Below are 15,770 nucleotides of genomic sequence, written 5' to 3'. Positions count from 1 at the left end.
TGGGCTGAGAAGGCAAGGAGAATGGTCCAAGTCTGCGTGGGAGACCTGGAGAAGGCTCCTGGCTCCTAGTCTCATATCAGTTCAGCTTTGACCGTTCGGCCATCTGGGGAGTGAACCAGTGGATGGAAGACCTCTCTCTCTCTCTCTCTCTCTCTCTCTCTCTCTCTCTCTCTCTGCCTCTGCTTCTCTATAGCTCTGCTTTCAAATAAATAAATAAATCTTTTTTTCCCTTAAAAACAGTCCCTAGCAATAATAATGGTGCTAACCCCCTAAAGCGTTGACCAACATTAGAGTTCAAATTGCTTAAGTCCTCAGTGGATGAGAAGGGTAAATTAAACAGCAATTACATGTTTTTAGGTGAATTTGATGTAGGACTCTTATAAGTCATACAAAATTAACTCTCACTATATTAATCAGAGAAGAATTTCTAGGCTTATGAAATTATAAACCTAGGGACAGGGCCAACTTGAGATACTGTTAAGTCTGTCTCTCTGCTATTTCTCACCTCTGCCTATCTCGTTTGGCTTCCCTCTGCATCATTGTCTTCTCCAAGTGGTTTGAGCAGTGATTGTACTTGTAGCTTAGTGATCTCCCTTGCTACAGAGTGTGCAAGACCCCTGTGTTCCAGAACAGTCCCCACAGGGACTTGGATTCACCCAGCTTGGGTCACATGCCTCTGTGTGTGTCATTCACTAGAGTCAGGAAGTAGGGACTGCTCTGTTCAGATATGGACTTCATGTCCTTCCCTTGTGGCCAGGCATGGAACCACGGTTGACAGCCTCTTCAGTACAACATGGAACAGGGAAGAAGCAGTTCTTTACAGGAAAAGCAGAATTTTCTTCCTGGAAGAAGGGGACAGAACACTCTATGATTGTCGCAGAGTCATTTCATCCTCAAAGAAGATACCTAGCCATTGAATGAGAGGACTTGTAGGCTTTGGAGAACTTGTTACAGTTTCTGCAAAAGTGGTAGGAAGACTGGAAGAAGGGTGAAGAGGACCAGGTAGGAAAAGACAGAGGGATGGAGCCTGGGAACCAAGTAGGTAGATAAGGACCTTTGAGGCAGGAGTATGACTTTATCTGAAATAATCTGTGGCTAAGAATAGGAAATAAGATGAGGGAGCAAGCAAGCAAGAAAAAAGAACAAAAAGGACTTGGAAAATATATAAATGTGTTATCAAGGAGTGCTTGAAAGGGTATTCTGTAGACCAGGAAGTCAAAATTCAGAATCTCTTGCTTTATTAAATCCTTGCTTTGTTCTGATATTTAATAGAATATGGGCAGGAGGGAGGGTAAGGTGGGAAGTATCATTGTTGCTAAATCTATATATATATGGAATACATGAAATTTGTATAACTTAAATAGAATTTAAAAGAAACCTGAGTTGGGAGGATAAATGGAGCAGTACCAAATTATGTAATGACTTTTTATTTAAGTTGTGAATCATTGCAGGTGATGATAGATTTATACACACATACACATAAATACACACACACATGCACATATGTACTAGTGTGTACTTTTAAAATTCTGAAGAAGCCTATGGATTTTGCCATTATCTGTCAGTGAGCATGCTTTTGTTACATCTATATTAACTTTCTGGTGAAATGCCTAGAAGTGTTTCATTCTAATGACTTGTGCATGTCAGAATTTTCAATCCTCTTGTTTTTTGGTGTGAAAAAATGCACACATACATATGCACAACACACATCATATTTCTTCTCCGGTTCATCAACCATGCAGATACTTACTGAGCAGTTAGCATCACTTGCCTGGCTCCTGCACCCATGTGTGTCCTCAGATATAAGGTAGAATTAAGAAGGAAGCATACCTAGTCCTTAAAGTCTAGTGTGGGAGACAGACATTTAACAAATAATCTGACAAACACATTCATAATTACATGTTATGGTGCTGTGAAAACCATGGGCATGAGGGTGGGATGAGCTTAAGCTTGGGGAGGGAACAGTTCAGGAAGGCCACTTGGAGAAGGTGGTGTCTCAGCTGAGTCCTGGAGGATGAGAAAGAGCTAAGTGGGTACAAAGTGTAAGAAATGTTTTGCTGACAGAGGGGAGAGAAAGTACAACACCCCGACATATAAAACAGAGCAGCAGGACAGAAACTGTACTGTAGTGATTTTATTTTCATTTCATAACTCCTGCATTAGAGCATATGTTATCAGTTTCTTTTGCATCCTTCATGGGGCCAATATATTGGTTCTGCAGGTGTTCTACACAAGACCCGTATGTTCCAGAACAGTCCCAGTGGGGACTCTGATTCACCCAGCTTGGGTCACAGGCTTCTGCCTGTGTCACTCCAGCTTTAAACTCGCCCTTCTATACTCCTGTGGTACCAGGGCTAGGATTCAGGTTAACCACAATGACTGACCACATTTCCTTTTCCCAGGTAGCTCCCCATTAGGTTCTGAGGAGGACTGTAAGATCTGAAGGTAAAGAAGGCTCCTTGCTCGCTCTTTGTTCCAATCAGCATTAACCTCATTTTTTATTTGCCACCCACCCCCCCCCCCCGAAGTAATTGGATCCTGTTTCCTCTTGCCTTCTTTTTTCCCTTCTCTGTAATCCCTACAGCCACCCTCCTTTAGGGAAACCAGCACCAGCAGGAAGCCAGCCTGCCTTGATCAGATGCCAGGGTACCTCTTCTAAGCTTTTGTTTCTTATAACTGCATCTTGTTTTGTCTCCTCAGACTTGACTGTGCAAACTGCCCCGTGTAGTCACCATCTTTGTCTGTCCAGTGCCACCCGTTTTCATTGTCAGTGCTACGATATCTGTTTAAACAATTCTGTATATTAAATTCTTGCTTTTTAGGCTCTCTGGTAGAGTAACTGCTCTCCCGGCTGGCTCTTACTGATGCAGTGGATGGGCTGTGTGCTCCTGTCCCTACTCTCCACCTCTTAATGGGAACCCCAGCTGGATACATCCAAGAAAGACCAAATGCCCATAAGTAAAAAGAAGTCAATCACAAGCAAAAGATGATTGTCAAGTTGAAGATGTGTTTTTCTCAGCAGCTCACACAGCCTTCCTATTCCCAGTCCTCACTTTGCAATATCTTTTCCAAGGTTAGCAGAATTATGAAAACATCCATTTGGCCATTATTGACTTTTCAGCTGGGATACCAAGAAAGTCTTTCAGCAGCCTCGATAAATTAAAGCTGGCCACCTAGCGCCCAGACTGGCAGGCTCCTACATCATTGACAGAGAAGACAAGGGAAAGCAGTTTTCCCAACTGCTGCTGTAAATGATGTGCATTGTGCTCACAGCCATTAGCAGGTGGGGAATTGGAAGTGTGGGTAGATTGCAGAGCTGCCTCTTTTAAAAATGTATAAGCACTTTGTGAGTTTGCTAAGTCATGTTTCACTCAGCCTGGTTTGAATTTTTCATAGGGAAGAGAGATTCTGTAGGCTTTCCTCTTTTATTATTCCTTTATCAGCAAGGAAAGGGCTGTAGGGGGAGGGGGTCTAGTCCAGTCGCACAGGTTGTTTGCATGGTCCTCAACTGTCCCAGTTGTAAATTACCCAAAGATTTTTGACTTCAAGGGCTTGCAGCATCTGAGTATCCTGTCCCTCCTCATGTAATTCAAACTACAAATAGTAGATTTTTGGCTGTGTCTTCAAGGAAATTTGTATCTGATAAGACTCTTCCACTTGTGAAATTTTAAGCACTGTGCTGTGAAGACCCCACCCTTCCAAAACTGTCCCTGGGTCACACACTTTGTGCCAGTATTGTGGTTGTGGCTGCTCTCCATTCCCACGCCAAGTCACATGTTGCTAAACACTTGAAACATACCTTTCTGATGGACCCAGCTATAGCATCAGTGTCCTTCCTGTCCTGATGCTCCGGCCTGACCCAAGCATATTAGTGGGAACTTAATAATGGTTTCTAATGAGATCCAAATTTGTCTTGTTTATGCAGAATAATGTCTGGCTTATAGAATAAATATGTATGAGTGGAATACTTTTGTGTACCACGAACTAGGAAACATCCTTTACATTAACAGTTTCATTTGATGTTCTTAAAACAACTGTGAAGAAGAAACGATTAATGCCCTTATTTTTCAGATGAAGAAACCAAGAATTATAGCAGTGAACTAATTGTGAGATCTGACTGTGGACCCTGGGACCTACTCTGCTCTATTATCAGCTTGATATGATCCAACATATGTGTTTGGCTCAACCATTGATTCAGCAAACATTTATCAAACCTCTGTTATGTTCCAGGCACCAATAATGATGTAAAACCCCCAAAATTCAGCAATGGCTTGTTAAAAAGAAGGTAAAAAGATGAAGCTCTTTGAGCATCACCTGGTTAATAACCCCCTGAAAGGGTAATAGATTTTCTGCATTTTTAATAACAATATATCAGACTTTTCTAGGGATGAAATGGTTTTCCCCTTTTGTCTGCCTAATCAATTGTAACCTATTTTTGCCCCATGTGGAGAGAATTATTCCAGCCCATATAGAAACCTCAGCAAATTGGAAGTGAAAGTACATTGCAATTTGAAGTTTCAAGGTGTTTGTGAGATCGTTACTTGCTATAATTGGGGAATTCTAGATTACCTTGAGTGATGGAACTGACCTTTCATAGATCATTCCATACTTCTCAGGACTTGTGCGCACATCCCAGTGGGACTGCAAGGGCTAAGGAGCCCTGTGCTTGTTTATAATATGTCCCTTCAGGGTTCTGACTTCAAACCTTTTTGGTGTGCTTAGGTTCTTGGGAAGAAAGTAGTCAGGCAGACAATGCTTCCAAGGAGGAAATTGGGTCATTATCTTCTCACGTCGGATTCCTTTTCATTTTTCACAAGGACTATCCATACAGCACTCGAGCTAGACTGTATTAATCTCAACCTTTTCTTTGATTTCAGTATAATACAGAGACTTCCAAAGCCATCTTATGAATTATCTTGCCAAAATGGTAAAACATTCAAATGTTCTCATAAAGTATTAAAACATGTGGTGCTATGACAGGCTACAGTAAAATTAAGTTGTTCAATTTCCCTTTAATAGTGATAGTGGCTGGAATAAGTGGAAAGTAATACTTCTGTTTGCCTGGAAGCTGGAGAATCCCAGCTGACATTTAAATACATGATCACACCCCGGCAGTTCAGGTAGGAAACGGCTATGTCAGTGCCAGCTTCCTGGCTTGGCTGCAATGGAAGGCTGCCTGCAGTTTTCCTTGTGAATCCACAAGGATTCCTCAGCTTTGCTGTTTTGTTGTTGTTGTTGCTGTTGTTGTTCTTGTGTTGTTAAAATAGCTTGGGTTTCATTCTAAGTCCATAGCATACAATGAAACTGGTTTGGCAAGATCTATGTCCAAAATACTTTGTTGTCTTTCTGTAAGGTAATAGGCAGGTGTATCCTAGCACATAGAATTTCTTCTACTGTCTGTCTTTTCCCTCCTCCCCTTGTTTTTTTTTTTTTTTTTTTTAAAGTCTAAATTCAGTTTTTGAACTTTCCCACAAAGGAACGGACCACAGCAGCTCTGATTTGATTACATTTCTTTAGGCCAATTCTTTGGAACAGTTTCTTAACTGAATCCTGTTGATACAGGGATGGCTGCAGTTCTCAGGCAGATGCAGATTTCACCTACTAAAGGTGAAAAACGAGTTTCTCAAAATCCATGCTGCAGACAGAAGTCAGTTTTTATTGCTGATATTCTCAGTCGCCACCTGGCATATGTTGAATGGTTCCTGTTGCATGGAAAATATTTATTTGTAATAGCCTGGGATAACGAGGACATTACTGCTCCTGTGATTCTTTTTGGCTAATTGGATTGTTGCATTTAATTTAATGGCTATATAACCACAATGATTACTTAGTTACATTTTATAAAGTGGCTTGAAAGAGTGGCTCTAAGTTAGAGATACGTCTGGAGTTGTGATTTACAACATTTTTTTTAACTCCTCTAGAAAAATGTGTAATTTAGTTATTTAAAACAGGCATTATACAAGATAGCATGTAATTTTCCTAATAGATTTTATTCTAAGTTTTCTCTACTTTGACCATAATAAAAATGACAGTAAATAGGATCCTGTTATAATGTGATCAATTCTTTGAGAATAAGATACAGTGCAAATCAAAGCTGGGGTCCCCTTGAAAGCATTTGGAGATACTACATGATCCTTGTCCTTAACTTAATAAAGAAAATGTTTCCCTTTTTATGACTTAGGTACAATGACCTATGCGAAATACAAATCATATAACATATGATCACTAAACAGGGTTCCATTCAGGATTCTAGGAGGATTGTGACTGTTCAGAGAGAGAGAGAGAGAGACGGGACAATGACTTATGTTTAGGAAATTGCTTTGTGCTGTGATTATGGATTTTTCTACTTTGTGGAGCTACCAGCTGTAGACCTCTGTCTCCAAAATGTCAAATGCAGTATTATCTGTCTAGACTCAGGGGAAGAGGGTATTAAAGAAGTCTTAAAAGTAAAAGAGAATTTAGTGGATCACATAACTGAAAGTTCACTGACAAGTCTAGATTCAGGCGTGGCTGGATTAAGGTACTTAGAAGTTATTGAATCTTGGACACCATTCCCTGGGCTATTTACTGGGATGACAATAATGGACACTTCACTGTGTCCATGTTAGTAAGCTCATGGTCTAGTAGTGGAGATGCATAAAGTAATAAAAGAATTGTAACAAAATGTGATGTGTGATGGGGCCGGTGCTGTAGCTCACTTGGTTAATCCTCCACCTGCAGTGCTAGCATCCCATATGAGCACTGGGTTCTAGTCCCGGTTGCTCCTCTTCCAGTCCAGCTCTCTGCTGTGGCCTGAGAAGGCAGTGAAGGATGGCCCAAGTGCTTGGGCCCCTGCACCCGCATGGGAGACTAGGAGGAAGCACTGGCTCTTGGCTTCGGATCGGCGTAGTTGGATCGGCATAGCTCCAGCTGTAGTGGCCATTTGGGGGGTGAACCAACGAAAGGAAGACCTTTCTCTCACTATCTATCTGTCAAATAAAAAAAATCAACTAGTAAAACAAAATGTGATGTGTGCAATAAGAGACAGAATACCCCAATTCATAGGAGGAGGGTAAGGCAGGTGTTTCTCCGGAGGAGTGAACAAGAATTTCAGAGGGAAGTGAAAACTTGAACATGGTTTTGAAGGAGAAGCAGGAATTTTGCAAACAGGCAAATTGAAGACAAATGGTTGACTGCCTTGCTTATGGCATTTGAAGTCGTGTATTTAAATCTCAGCACTGTCACTTACAGATTGTGCAGGCCGTGTAAGTTTCTTAAATTCTTAGATCTTAATTTTCCTGCCTTGTTGCTGAAGTGGAACCACTGAGTTTGTCGAGTTATTGTGAGGACTGGGAGAGAATGGGTGCCCAGAGCTTAGATGGGGGCTGGCCCAAAGGGAGCCCTCCTTCGCTGCTTGCTCCCCTTCCACTCTGAGAGCCTGCCCCCGTTGTGTCTGACTGCTGAAACGCAGAACTTTGGTTTAGGGCTTACTATCAGTCACAGCAAAACTGGCCGCTGTGCTTTGAGTGCTTCCTGTGTGCCATAAAGTACCTTCAGAATTTTACTTGACGGATCCTTATTCTCCCTGGAACTCCAGTAAATGGAGGGGGGGGGGGACATCATTAGCCTCCTCCAATGGATGAGGAAACTGAAGCTTTGAACAATGTAAGATCTTTTGTGAAAGTGACTAGGTCATATGCAATACAGCTGGACATTCCTGTCCCGTCTCCTGCCCTCCACGGACTTGGCCTCTAGATGGGACTGTCACAGCCCACCCTGTGTGCCTCCCCATTTCTCCTTGGTACATTATTCCGTGATGTCCATGCATGTGTCTTCAAGTGCTGTGCTGTATTCCAACCTGAGCTGTCATTAATTCCTCGGGTCTTGTGCTTTCCTTGCAGGTGAGCCGTCCAGGTGGTCATCCTCGCACTGTGACTGCTGCTGTAAGAATGGCAAGGGTGACAAAGAAGGGGAGAGTGGCACCTCTTGCAATGACCTCTCCACCTCCAGCTGCGACAGCCAGTCTGAAGCCAGCTCCCCCCAGGAGACAGTCATCTGTGGCCCCGTGACTCGTCAGACCAACATCCAGACTCTGGACCGTCCCATCAAGAAGGGGCCCGTCCAGCTGATCCAGCAGTCAGAGATGCGGCGGAAAAGTGATCTGCTACGGACTCTGACTTCGGGCTCCAGGGAGTCGAACGTGAGCAGCAAAAAAAAAGCTGTTAAGGAAAAGCTGTCAATTGAGGAAGAGCTGGAGAAATGCATCCAGGATTTCCTAAAGATCAAAATCCCAGATCGGTTCCCGGAGAGAAAACACCCCTGGCAATCTGAACTATTACGGAAGTATCATCTATAGGGGAGGGCTGGGGGCGAGAGAAGAAAAAAAAATCCGTGTCACCACTTTGGAAACCTTCTAAAAGAAATTCATGTTTTACAGAAAAAATAACAACTGATGAAACATATTTGTTAGAACATGGTAGTTTATTGATGTCCTACTGCCTACTTTACCTAGTTCACCTTAACATGTAAATCCACAGGGTAGATTTCTTTCCTGGTGTGGAAATACAAGAAAATCTCTTCTGCTGTTGCAGTTTGTTTAACTTGGTCCCATGAGCTGAGTATCTCATACATACTGAAAGCCAGCTACCGAAGAGTAGCTGAGACGCCTTGGGAGTCATGGATCCCAAACTGGGTTTTTTTCTCTCTTCAGTCTACCTCCTTCCTTTGAATGAGGATGTGATAGAAGGAGATCAAGCCCAATGGCATATGTTTAGATAATTTTTTTCAATTTTGCTTTTTCCTTTGTTTGTGGGGTCATGGGGGTGGGTGGTGGGAATGGCAGATTTATATGACTTTTCTCTCAGATCTCTATGTGCCAGTTTATATTGACTGTATGCATGAGTATTTGTGCAACAGGAGCACAACTAAGTATGTATATAGACACACAATGCATATGGCCCCAGGGCCTGGACATCCCGCAGGCTGTGCCCCTGCTCCGGCGGCACCCTCTTAGACCACATCAGACATAGGAGCCTCTGCCTCTTTCTTAAAACCCTCCTGGGAAGAGTTCCCTCTCTTGGCAACCCTTCCTAATATCAAACAGTCCTCATTAGCTACAGATTGTCTTCTTGGTTTGGAAGTTAACACTTTGGGTCTCCTTTTTATCACTTTTCTTTTCCTTTGCATTGGGAGAGGGTGAGAAGAACCAGTCCAACATTCTTTATATTAAAAAGAAATTCGCACCCACAGGAATTACTACTGAATGACACCACACAGCTTTCTCTACTGTGAGCTGAGGATCGTCCCTATCTCGATGTGTCTGAGTTCTCACTGCCCGCATTTTAATGGTGTGGCCTTTATACGTCATCCATATTTAAGTTCTTCATGTTGCTGTGTAGCTGGGGAACTGTGAAGAACACAGTACTTCAATAAGGGCCAAATTTTGTTTCATTTCAGAGGAAAGTGTATTTGACATACCTTCTAATAATTTCTCATTAAAATTATGCCCTGTAGTGCTACATTATTGCTTGCTTTTAGCCAGTTTTGGTTACCATTCGGATTCTGAAGTTTGGCTGTGTCCTTATTAAGATTTAGCTGTGTCATTTCTATGAAATCTATAACAATCTATATAGGTAACTGGGGCTCCCAAGTGAAAGCTTTGTTCTAAACCAACTTTCTTGATTACCTCTTTGACCTGTGTAGACATGGCCAAAACAAACAATAAAACCCCACAAACCTGTTAATAGTCATCCAACCATGTGGCTTCATGTTCTATTAATGTTAACAATAGCTCTTTTGTAGACTTGTGTTAAATGCAGGTTTTAAGGTACATTTTTATTTTCAACATTTCTCATTCATTTCATTGTAACAAAAATTATTTTTTCAATTACTCATTGTGTGCCAAGTGCTTCTGATTCTTTAAATTGTGTGTGTGTGCATGTGTGTGTATATCACAAGTAATAAAGGCAAATAGATGATGTCTGTGGGAGGGAAGAATAATGATGAATTTCTTCTTTTTGAAATCTTTAACTTATGGCATATTTATTATACAAAAGGTTCTATCCTTATTTCTGTTATTAGTATATGCATATATTTCTGACTATTTCTGATTTTTAAGTTCTTCCCTTCCCCTTAGGCAGAATTAGCCAATATTCTCCTGCCTTAATGGTTTGAATGAGGTGTACAGTTTTACTTAAATGGAAAAGAAAGTTTATTTTGGGAGTTCAGTTGTTGAGATGATTGTAATTTATGAATTGAAGTGTTTTTTTTTTATCTGTTAATATATTAGCAGATATTTGATCTTATCCACAAGATAGCTTGGTTTGTCGTATGTCTTCATTCCTTTCAAAGTTTATTGACAGTACATGACAATACAGTTATCTTTTTTTTTAAATTTTATTTAATGAACATAAATTTCCAAAGTACAGCTTATGGATTACAATAGCTTCCCCCGCCATGACTTCCCTCCCACCCACAACACACCCCTCTCATACCCCCTCTCCTCTTCCATTCACATCAAGATTAATTTTCAATTATCTTTATATACAGAAGATCAATTTAGCATATATTAAGTAAAGATTTCAACAGTTTGCACCCACACAGAAACACAAAGTGTAAAATACTATTTGAGTACTAGTTATAGCATTAAACACCTAAGAATAATTGTGTATTAATTACAGAGTTCAACCAATAGTTTTAAGTAGAACATAAAAAATACTAAAAGGGTAAAGTATTAAGTTCTTTTTTTCTCTTTTTTTTGTTTTTTATATAGTTTTTTTTTAATTTAATGAATGTGAATTTACAAAGTGCAACTTTTGTATTGTTGTGGCTTTCCCCCCCAACCTCCCTCCCTCCCTCCCATGGCCCTCCCCTCTCCCACTCCCTCTCCCATCCCGCCCTTCATCGAGTTTCATTTTCAATTACCTTCATATACTGAAGATCAACTTAGTATATACTAAGCAAGGATTTCAACAGGCTGCACTTACACAATCGCACAAGGTATAGGGTATTGTTTGACTAGTAGTGTTTTTTAAGTTTCACAGTAAAACACATTAAGGACAGAGATCCTACGTGGGGAGCATGTACCCAGTGACTCCCGTTGTTGATTTAACAATTGGCATTCTTATTTATGATGTCAGCAATCACCCGAGACTCTTGCTATGAGCTGCCTAGGCTATGGAAGCCCCTTGAGTTCACCAACTCTGAACTTGTTTAGTCAAGGCCGTATCACAGTGGAGGTTCCTTCCCCCTTCAGAGAAAGGCACCTCTCTCCTTGATGGCCTGTTCCTTCTGCTGGGGTCTTGTTCACCAGGATCTTTCATTTAGATTTTTTTTTTTTTTTTTTTTTTTTTGCCACCGTGTCATGGCTTTCCATGCCAATACAGTCATCTTAATACTAGATAATCCTGCAAATAATCACAAGTTAATGGGTCAATAAGTTGAATTTGGTAAAAATATTCTGAAATTCATTTTAGTTAAATGATTATTACAGAGTCACCGGAAGTGCTTTCCAAGAGTTCAGGGTATAACTAAAATGCTCAGAGTCCCAACATCCTTAAATTTCAGATCTGACTACAATGTTATCAAAGTAGACACCCTACAAAGAATCAAAGTGGCAGTCAACCTGCTAAAAAAGTGTTCATGGCACTTTTCCTCCAGCCCCCAAACTGTCTTGAATTTTTCTGTGCAGGAACTCTTAAACACCCCACCCTCCACCCCGCTCCCCGCAGTGAACAAAACTGGTAGTTAGACTTTGTTTTAAAAACAACAACATTTTTACTCTTGGCCAGCTCTGGCTGGTACCCACCCATGGCATGAAGTACAAATAGCAAAGATATCAAACTCATGTTCATTCGTGTGGGTGCTGGCATAGAGGTGGATATTGACCTTTTCAGGGAAAGGCTCTGAGGAAGTACCAGGTACGTGGACATCTTCATTATTACTTTGAGTGGAGTTGCCAGGCAAAGTCCCTGTAGCCTGCAGCACTAGAAATGAAAGTGCTGGATAAGCAAGTTAGGAGATTGAATACTTGAGTATCCCTGGTGGAGACTGAATCAGGCCTGTTTCCCTGAATCTAAAATAATTTTGAAAACTTTAAGTTCAGTTCTTGACAGAACAATATATTTGGCTACCTCTTGAACACTGGTTAAAAGAAGTGCCATAAATTGTTGAAATGAAGAAACTACTAACATTGAACGAAGAGGGAATCATATGTGTAGATCCCTAACCTGGGTTCACTCATAGGAAATCCTTTAATGCTAAGATCTAGTGAGCTCTGGGAAGTCGTTCCCTAAGGGTAAATGAGCCTCCGAAAGTCAGGGACATATTTATAAAGCCCTCCTACCAGTATCAAAAATGAGATCTATGTTCAGCAAGAAAAGAAGAAGACAGGAAAACAAAACAGCTAGATCATTGCGATAGTGTTTTCTTCCTTCTCTGTTAAGAAGAATTTGTACTGAGATATGGTAATAAGAACAACAAAATGAAGTGGTTTCCAAAATGCACAGCGATGTTAGCCTTTGAAATTATAGGCATAGTTACCTTACTGGAAATGCAGGCCTGGTGTATTTAAATAAAAGGAGGAATGATGCACGCACAATCATAGGGGTCCCCTCCGCCCTTCCTTCCCCATTCTTGCAGCTATCTCATCTGAATCATTTGGGGGACACGTTTACTAATGGGGGCTGCTGTGGAACTTAGCACTTCTGCATTGACAATGCTGATGCAGGGGCCCTTTCAACCATAGGCCCAGGTGTGTTGCTTCTTCTGGTCCTTTAGGATACTATTACTTGCACTTCTGGATTATTTTTGCTTTCATTGGTTTTATGTCCCTCTTGGAATATCCTTAGTCTGTGCCAAGAAAAATAGGCTTCACTGAGAAAAAGACAGGGCATATATGTCATTTTGCAAAATTACTTGACACCAGCTCCCACAATGGAAACCAAATTTTGTTTCTCATATGTTTGCTTTTGCAATGACTTTAACTTTGCAGCTTTCTTTGTACAATAGTGGATTAATTTAGAGCATTTGAATGCTGGTACGTTCTACCCTCAGGTACTTTGCTGTGGGTTTGACCACCTTTGATTATGTAGATCATCTTTACTGGAACTTTCTTGGAATGTTTCTTTCTTGGAAATTTTAGGAAGAGTTCTTTGTTGCATCCACTTGACATAACAATATCTAAAGGAAAAATGAAGGCATTTGTTTTTCCTCGTGAGGACTCTAACAGGTGTATGTTTTTGCCAATTTGCATGCCAGGTTATAGGTTTAGCATGGGCCATTTCTCTCTTTTAATGTCTTGGTATTTTGACATCTTGCAATTTTGATAACTCTCTTCCATTTTATTTACTTTTATTTGTATTATCAAAATAATACACCAGAGAAAGAATCAGAGTGAGTATTCTGTATTCTGAATTACAATGAGGTTAGACATCATTTTTACAACACTGTACAATGATTAATATCTGCAGAGAAATTAGACAAAATGAAACCTACTTGAATGGGTTTGATTTATTTTGCCTTCATCATTCTAGGTTTAGATGAAATGGTTATTGTTACCTACTCCAGCTAAAAGGAAAGAGTCTTAAACTTTAATAATCATAGCCTTATGACACAACCATGGAGCTTATCTGTTTGAAATGTCTTCTTTTTGTGTCTTGCTATACACATTGGAATGGACATTCTTTTTCCCAGTAGCCTCCATTGAAAAGTTCTTAGCAGTGTTTCCCTATACTTAGTATACACAAAGATCAGTTGCAGCACTTGTGAAAATGGAGAGTCTCTCACCCTGACCACATCTGAGCAGGGCCAAGGGATCTTCATGTGGAGCTAGCCTCCATGATGATTTTGGTGAGGCTGGCCTATAGATCCTACTTAAAGAATCTGTTGTGTAGGGAGTATGCACAGGTTATCATTTCTCTCACTTCCTAGTGCTTCTTCCTCTCACTTCTTCCCATTGTAAGTCAAAGCAGTCATTTTTCATGATCTTAAGGAAAAAGACAGGAAGAAGGACATCATCCTTGGTAGAGGCAAGGTCAGGTTTTCATAATCCCTTTGCCATTTTGTCTGCTGGTCAACCATATCTGTCTCCCCAAATTGTGTGTATATTTAAAATGCTAAACTGAGAACCTGAAATATTAAAATTTTATCACTGGGTAGATGGGAGCATAAGTTTGGATGAGATGCATCCTAATGATACCCACAAGGAGTGAAAACAATAACCTCTCCCAAGGAGAGTTATTCATTTTCAGGCTCTTACTCAGTTTGGATCAGAGGAAATAGAGAGTGATCCATAAATTTAATGAAGTGTATGATGCCAAAAGTACTTCCATTAACTGCACCAACAAATGCCACTAAAATTAATATGTAAAGATTCATAACTTTACATATATTTACCAATAAGATATCGAATCTCTGAACTGCTAGGTTTTTCTCATATGACTCAAGCAGGATTGTGGAGGCATAAGATAATTAAAGATCTTGAATTAGAGCATTAACTAAAATCTTGAAAAAAATGTATAAGAATAAATGCAAAGGAAGCAAATGAGTGAACTTGAAATGGTCATAATTCCATATTTAATGACATTAAGGGAAATGATGTTCCATAATTCTCCATTCACTCTGAGCCCAGGAGATAACCATACTGTGGCTATTTAGACAGAATAATTTTCGAGGATTTTCATGATCCATTTGGCATAAAGCAAAATAACTAGATAAATACCAAATTTTCAACTGTCCTAAGAAACAGAGAATTCATGGATTGCATGTGTGTTTGTCATGATTATCAGTGAATAGATAAAGGTTACTGCTAAAAGAAAATGAGGATTAGTTAATGAAATTGATGAACACGGTTTGCTAATTAAGATCATTTTGCCAAGATTAAAACAGTAGAAATATTCAGCTTGATTCTGTTTGTTTCTTTCTCTTCTTTCTTCCCAAGTGGGATTCCTTTTCTGCTCCAGCTTCCTAACCTTTAAAAATGTACTCTTTGTTTGTAAACAACTTGTGTTGTTAATTATATAAAGATTTTTAAGTTCTGAGATAGCCACCCTTTATTTAAGGAAGTTACATTTAAAAGAATAATGAAAAATGTTCCCTGGCCCAACAGCTATCAAGGGCTTTGTTCTAGAGAAGGATGCAAGTAACTTTCCTGCTGCTCAGCTTCATAAAAGCCCCTAGGTGCCAACTACAGGATTTAGTAAGTCTCCTCACCAGGGACCTCCTTCGTCTTGTCAGTTTATTCTTAGAACTGACCTTTAACTAATTTACTTGCATTTGCACAATAAAAGCGAGATAACTTAAATTCTCTGCCTAGTGTTGTAGGTTCCATCCATCTCAAAGGAGAGCAGAATTGAGTACAATAAACCGGCGGGGAGTTGCTCTGTGATGACTGTGTGTGTGTGTGTGTGTGTACTGCTAAGTGCAGTTTTTAGGTTAGTGTTGAGTCAGTAATGGCTAACACACATGTGAATTCTATCCAGGTGCATGGAAAAAACCTTTGGTTACAAGTTTCACAGTTTAGCCCGGTAGTATATCTTTCTCGTGAGTATCAATCCTTGGGGAGGGTGAGAGAAGCTAGTCTTCTGGTATGAAGTTCAAATATTAGAGTTTTGGTGGGGGAAAAACCCTCATTTTCATATAATCAGGAGTGGCATCTTTTCTCCTCTAACCCACACACACACAAAAAAAAAAGATAGAAAGAGAACACATTTTTGGACAGATAAATTAGATGTAAAGTTCACATTGATTATCAGCAGTTTGTCTTATTTCAAGTTAGTGGTCAGTGTTTTATC

At 40.2% G+C, this 15,770-nt stretch overlaps 1 protein-coding gene across 1 annotated transcript in view; it reads left to right on the top strand.

The window, feature by feature from the left end:
* Positions 1 to 8,721, top strand: part of KCTD16 (potassium channel tetramerization domain containing 16) — a 293,145-nt gene extending 284,424 nt beyond the window's left edge. The window contains exon 2 of the mRNA XM_062189740.1: positions 7,881 to 8,721. Within this exon, the coding sequence (XP_062045724.1) occupies positions 7,881 to 8,335 (455 nt within the window). The 3' untranslated portion in view covers positions 8,336 to 8,721. The remainder of the gene's footprint in view (positions 1 to 7,880) is intronic.
* Positions 8,722 to 15,770: the final 7,049 nt, after the last annotated feature.

This window comes from Lepus europaeus, chromosome 4, assembly GCF_033115175.1.
Source record: "Lepus europaeus isolate LE1 chromosome 4, mLepTim1.pri, whole genome shotgun sequence".
In the NCBI taxonomy this organism is placed as follows: Eukaryota; Metazoa; Chordata; class Mammalia; order Lagomorpha; family Leporidae; genus Lepus; species Lepus europaeus.
Note: the sequence above shows the minus strand (reverse complement) of the source record. Positions and strands in the feature narration are given on the sequence as shown.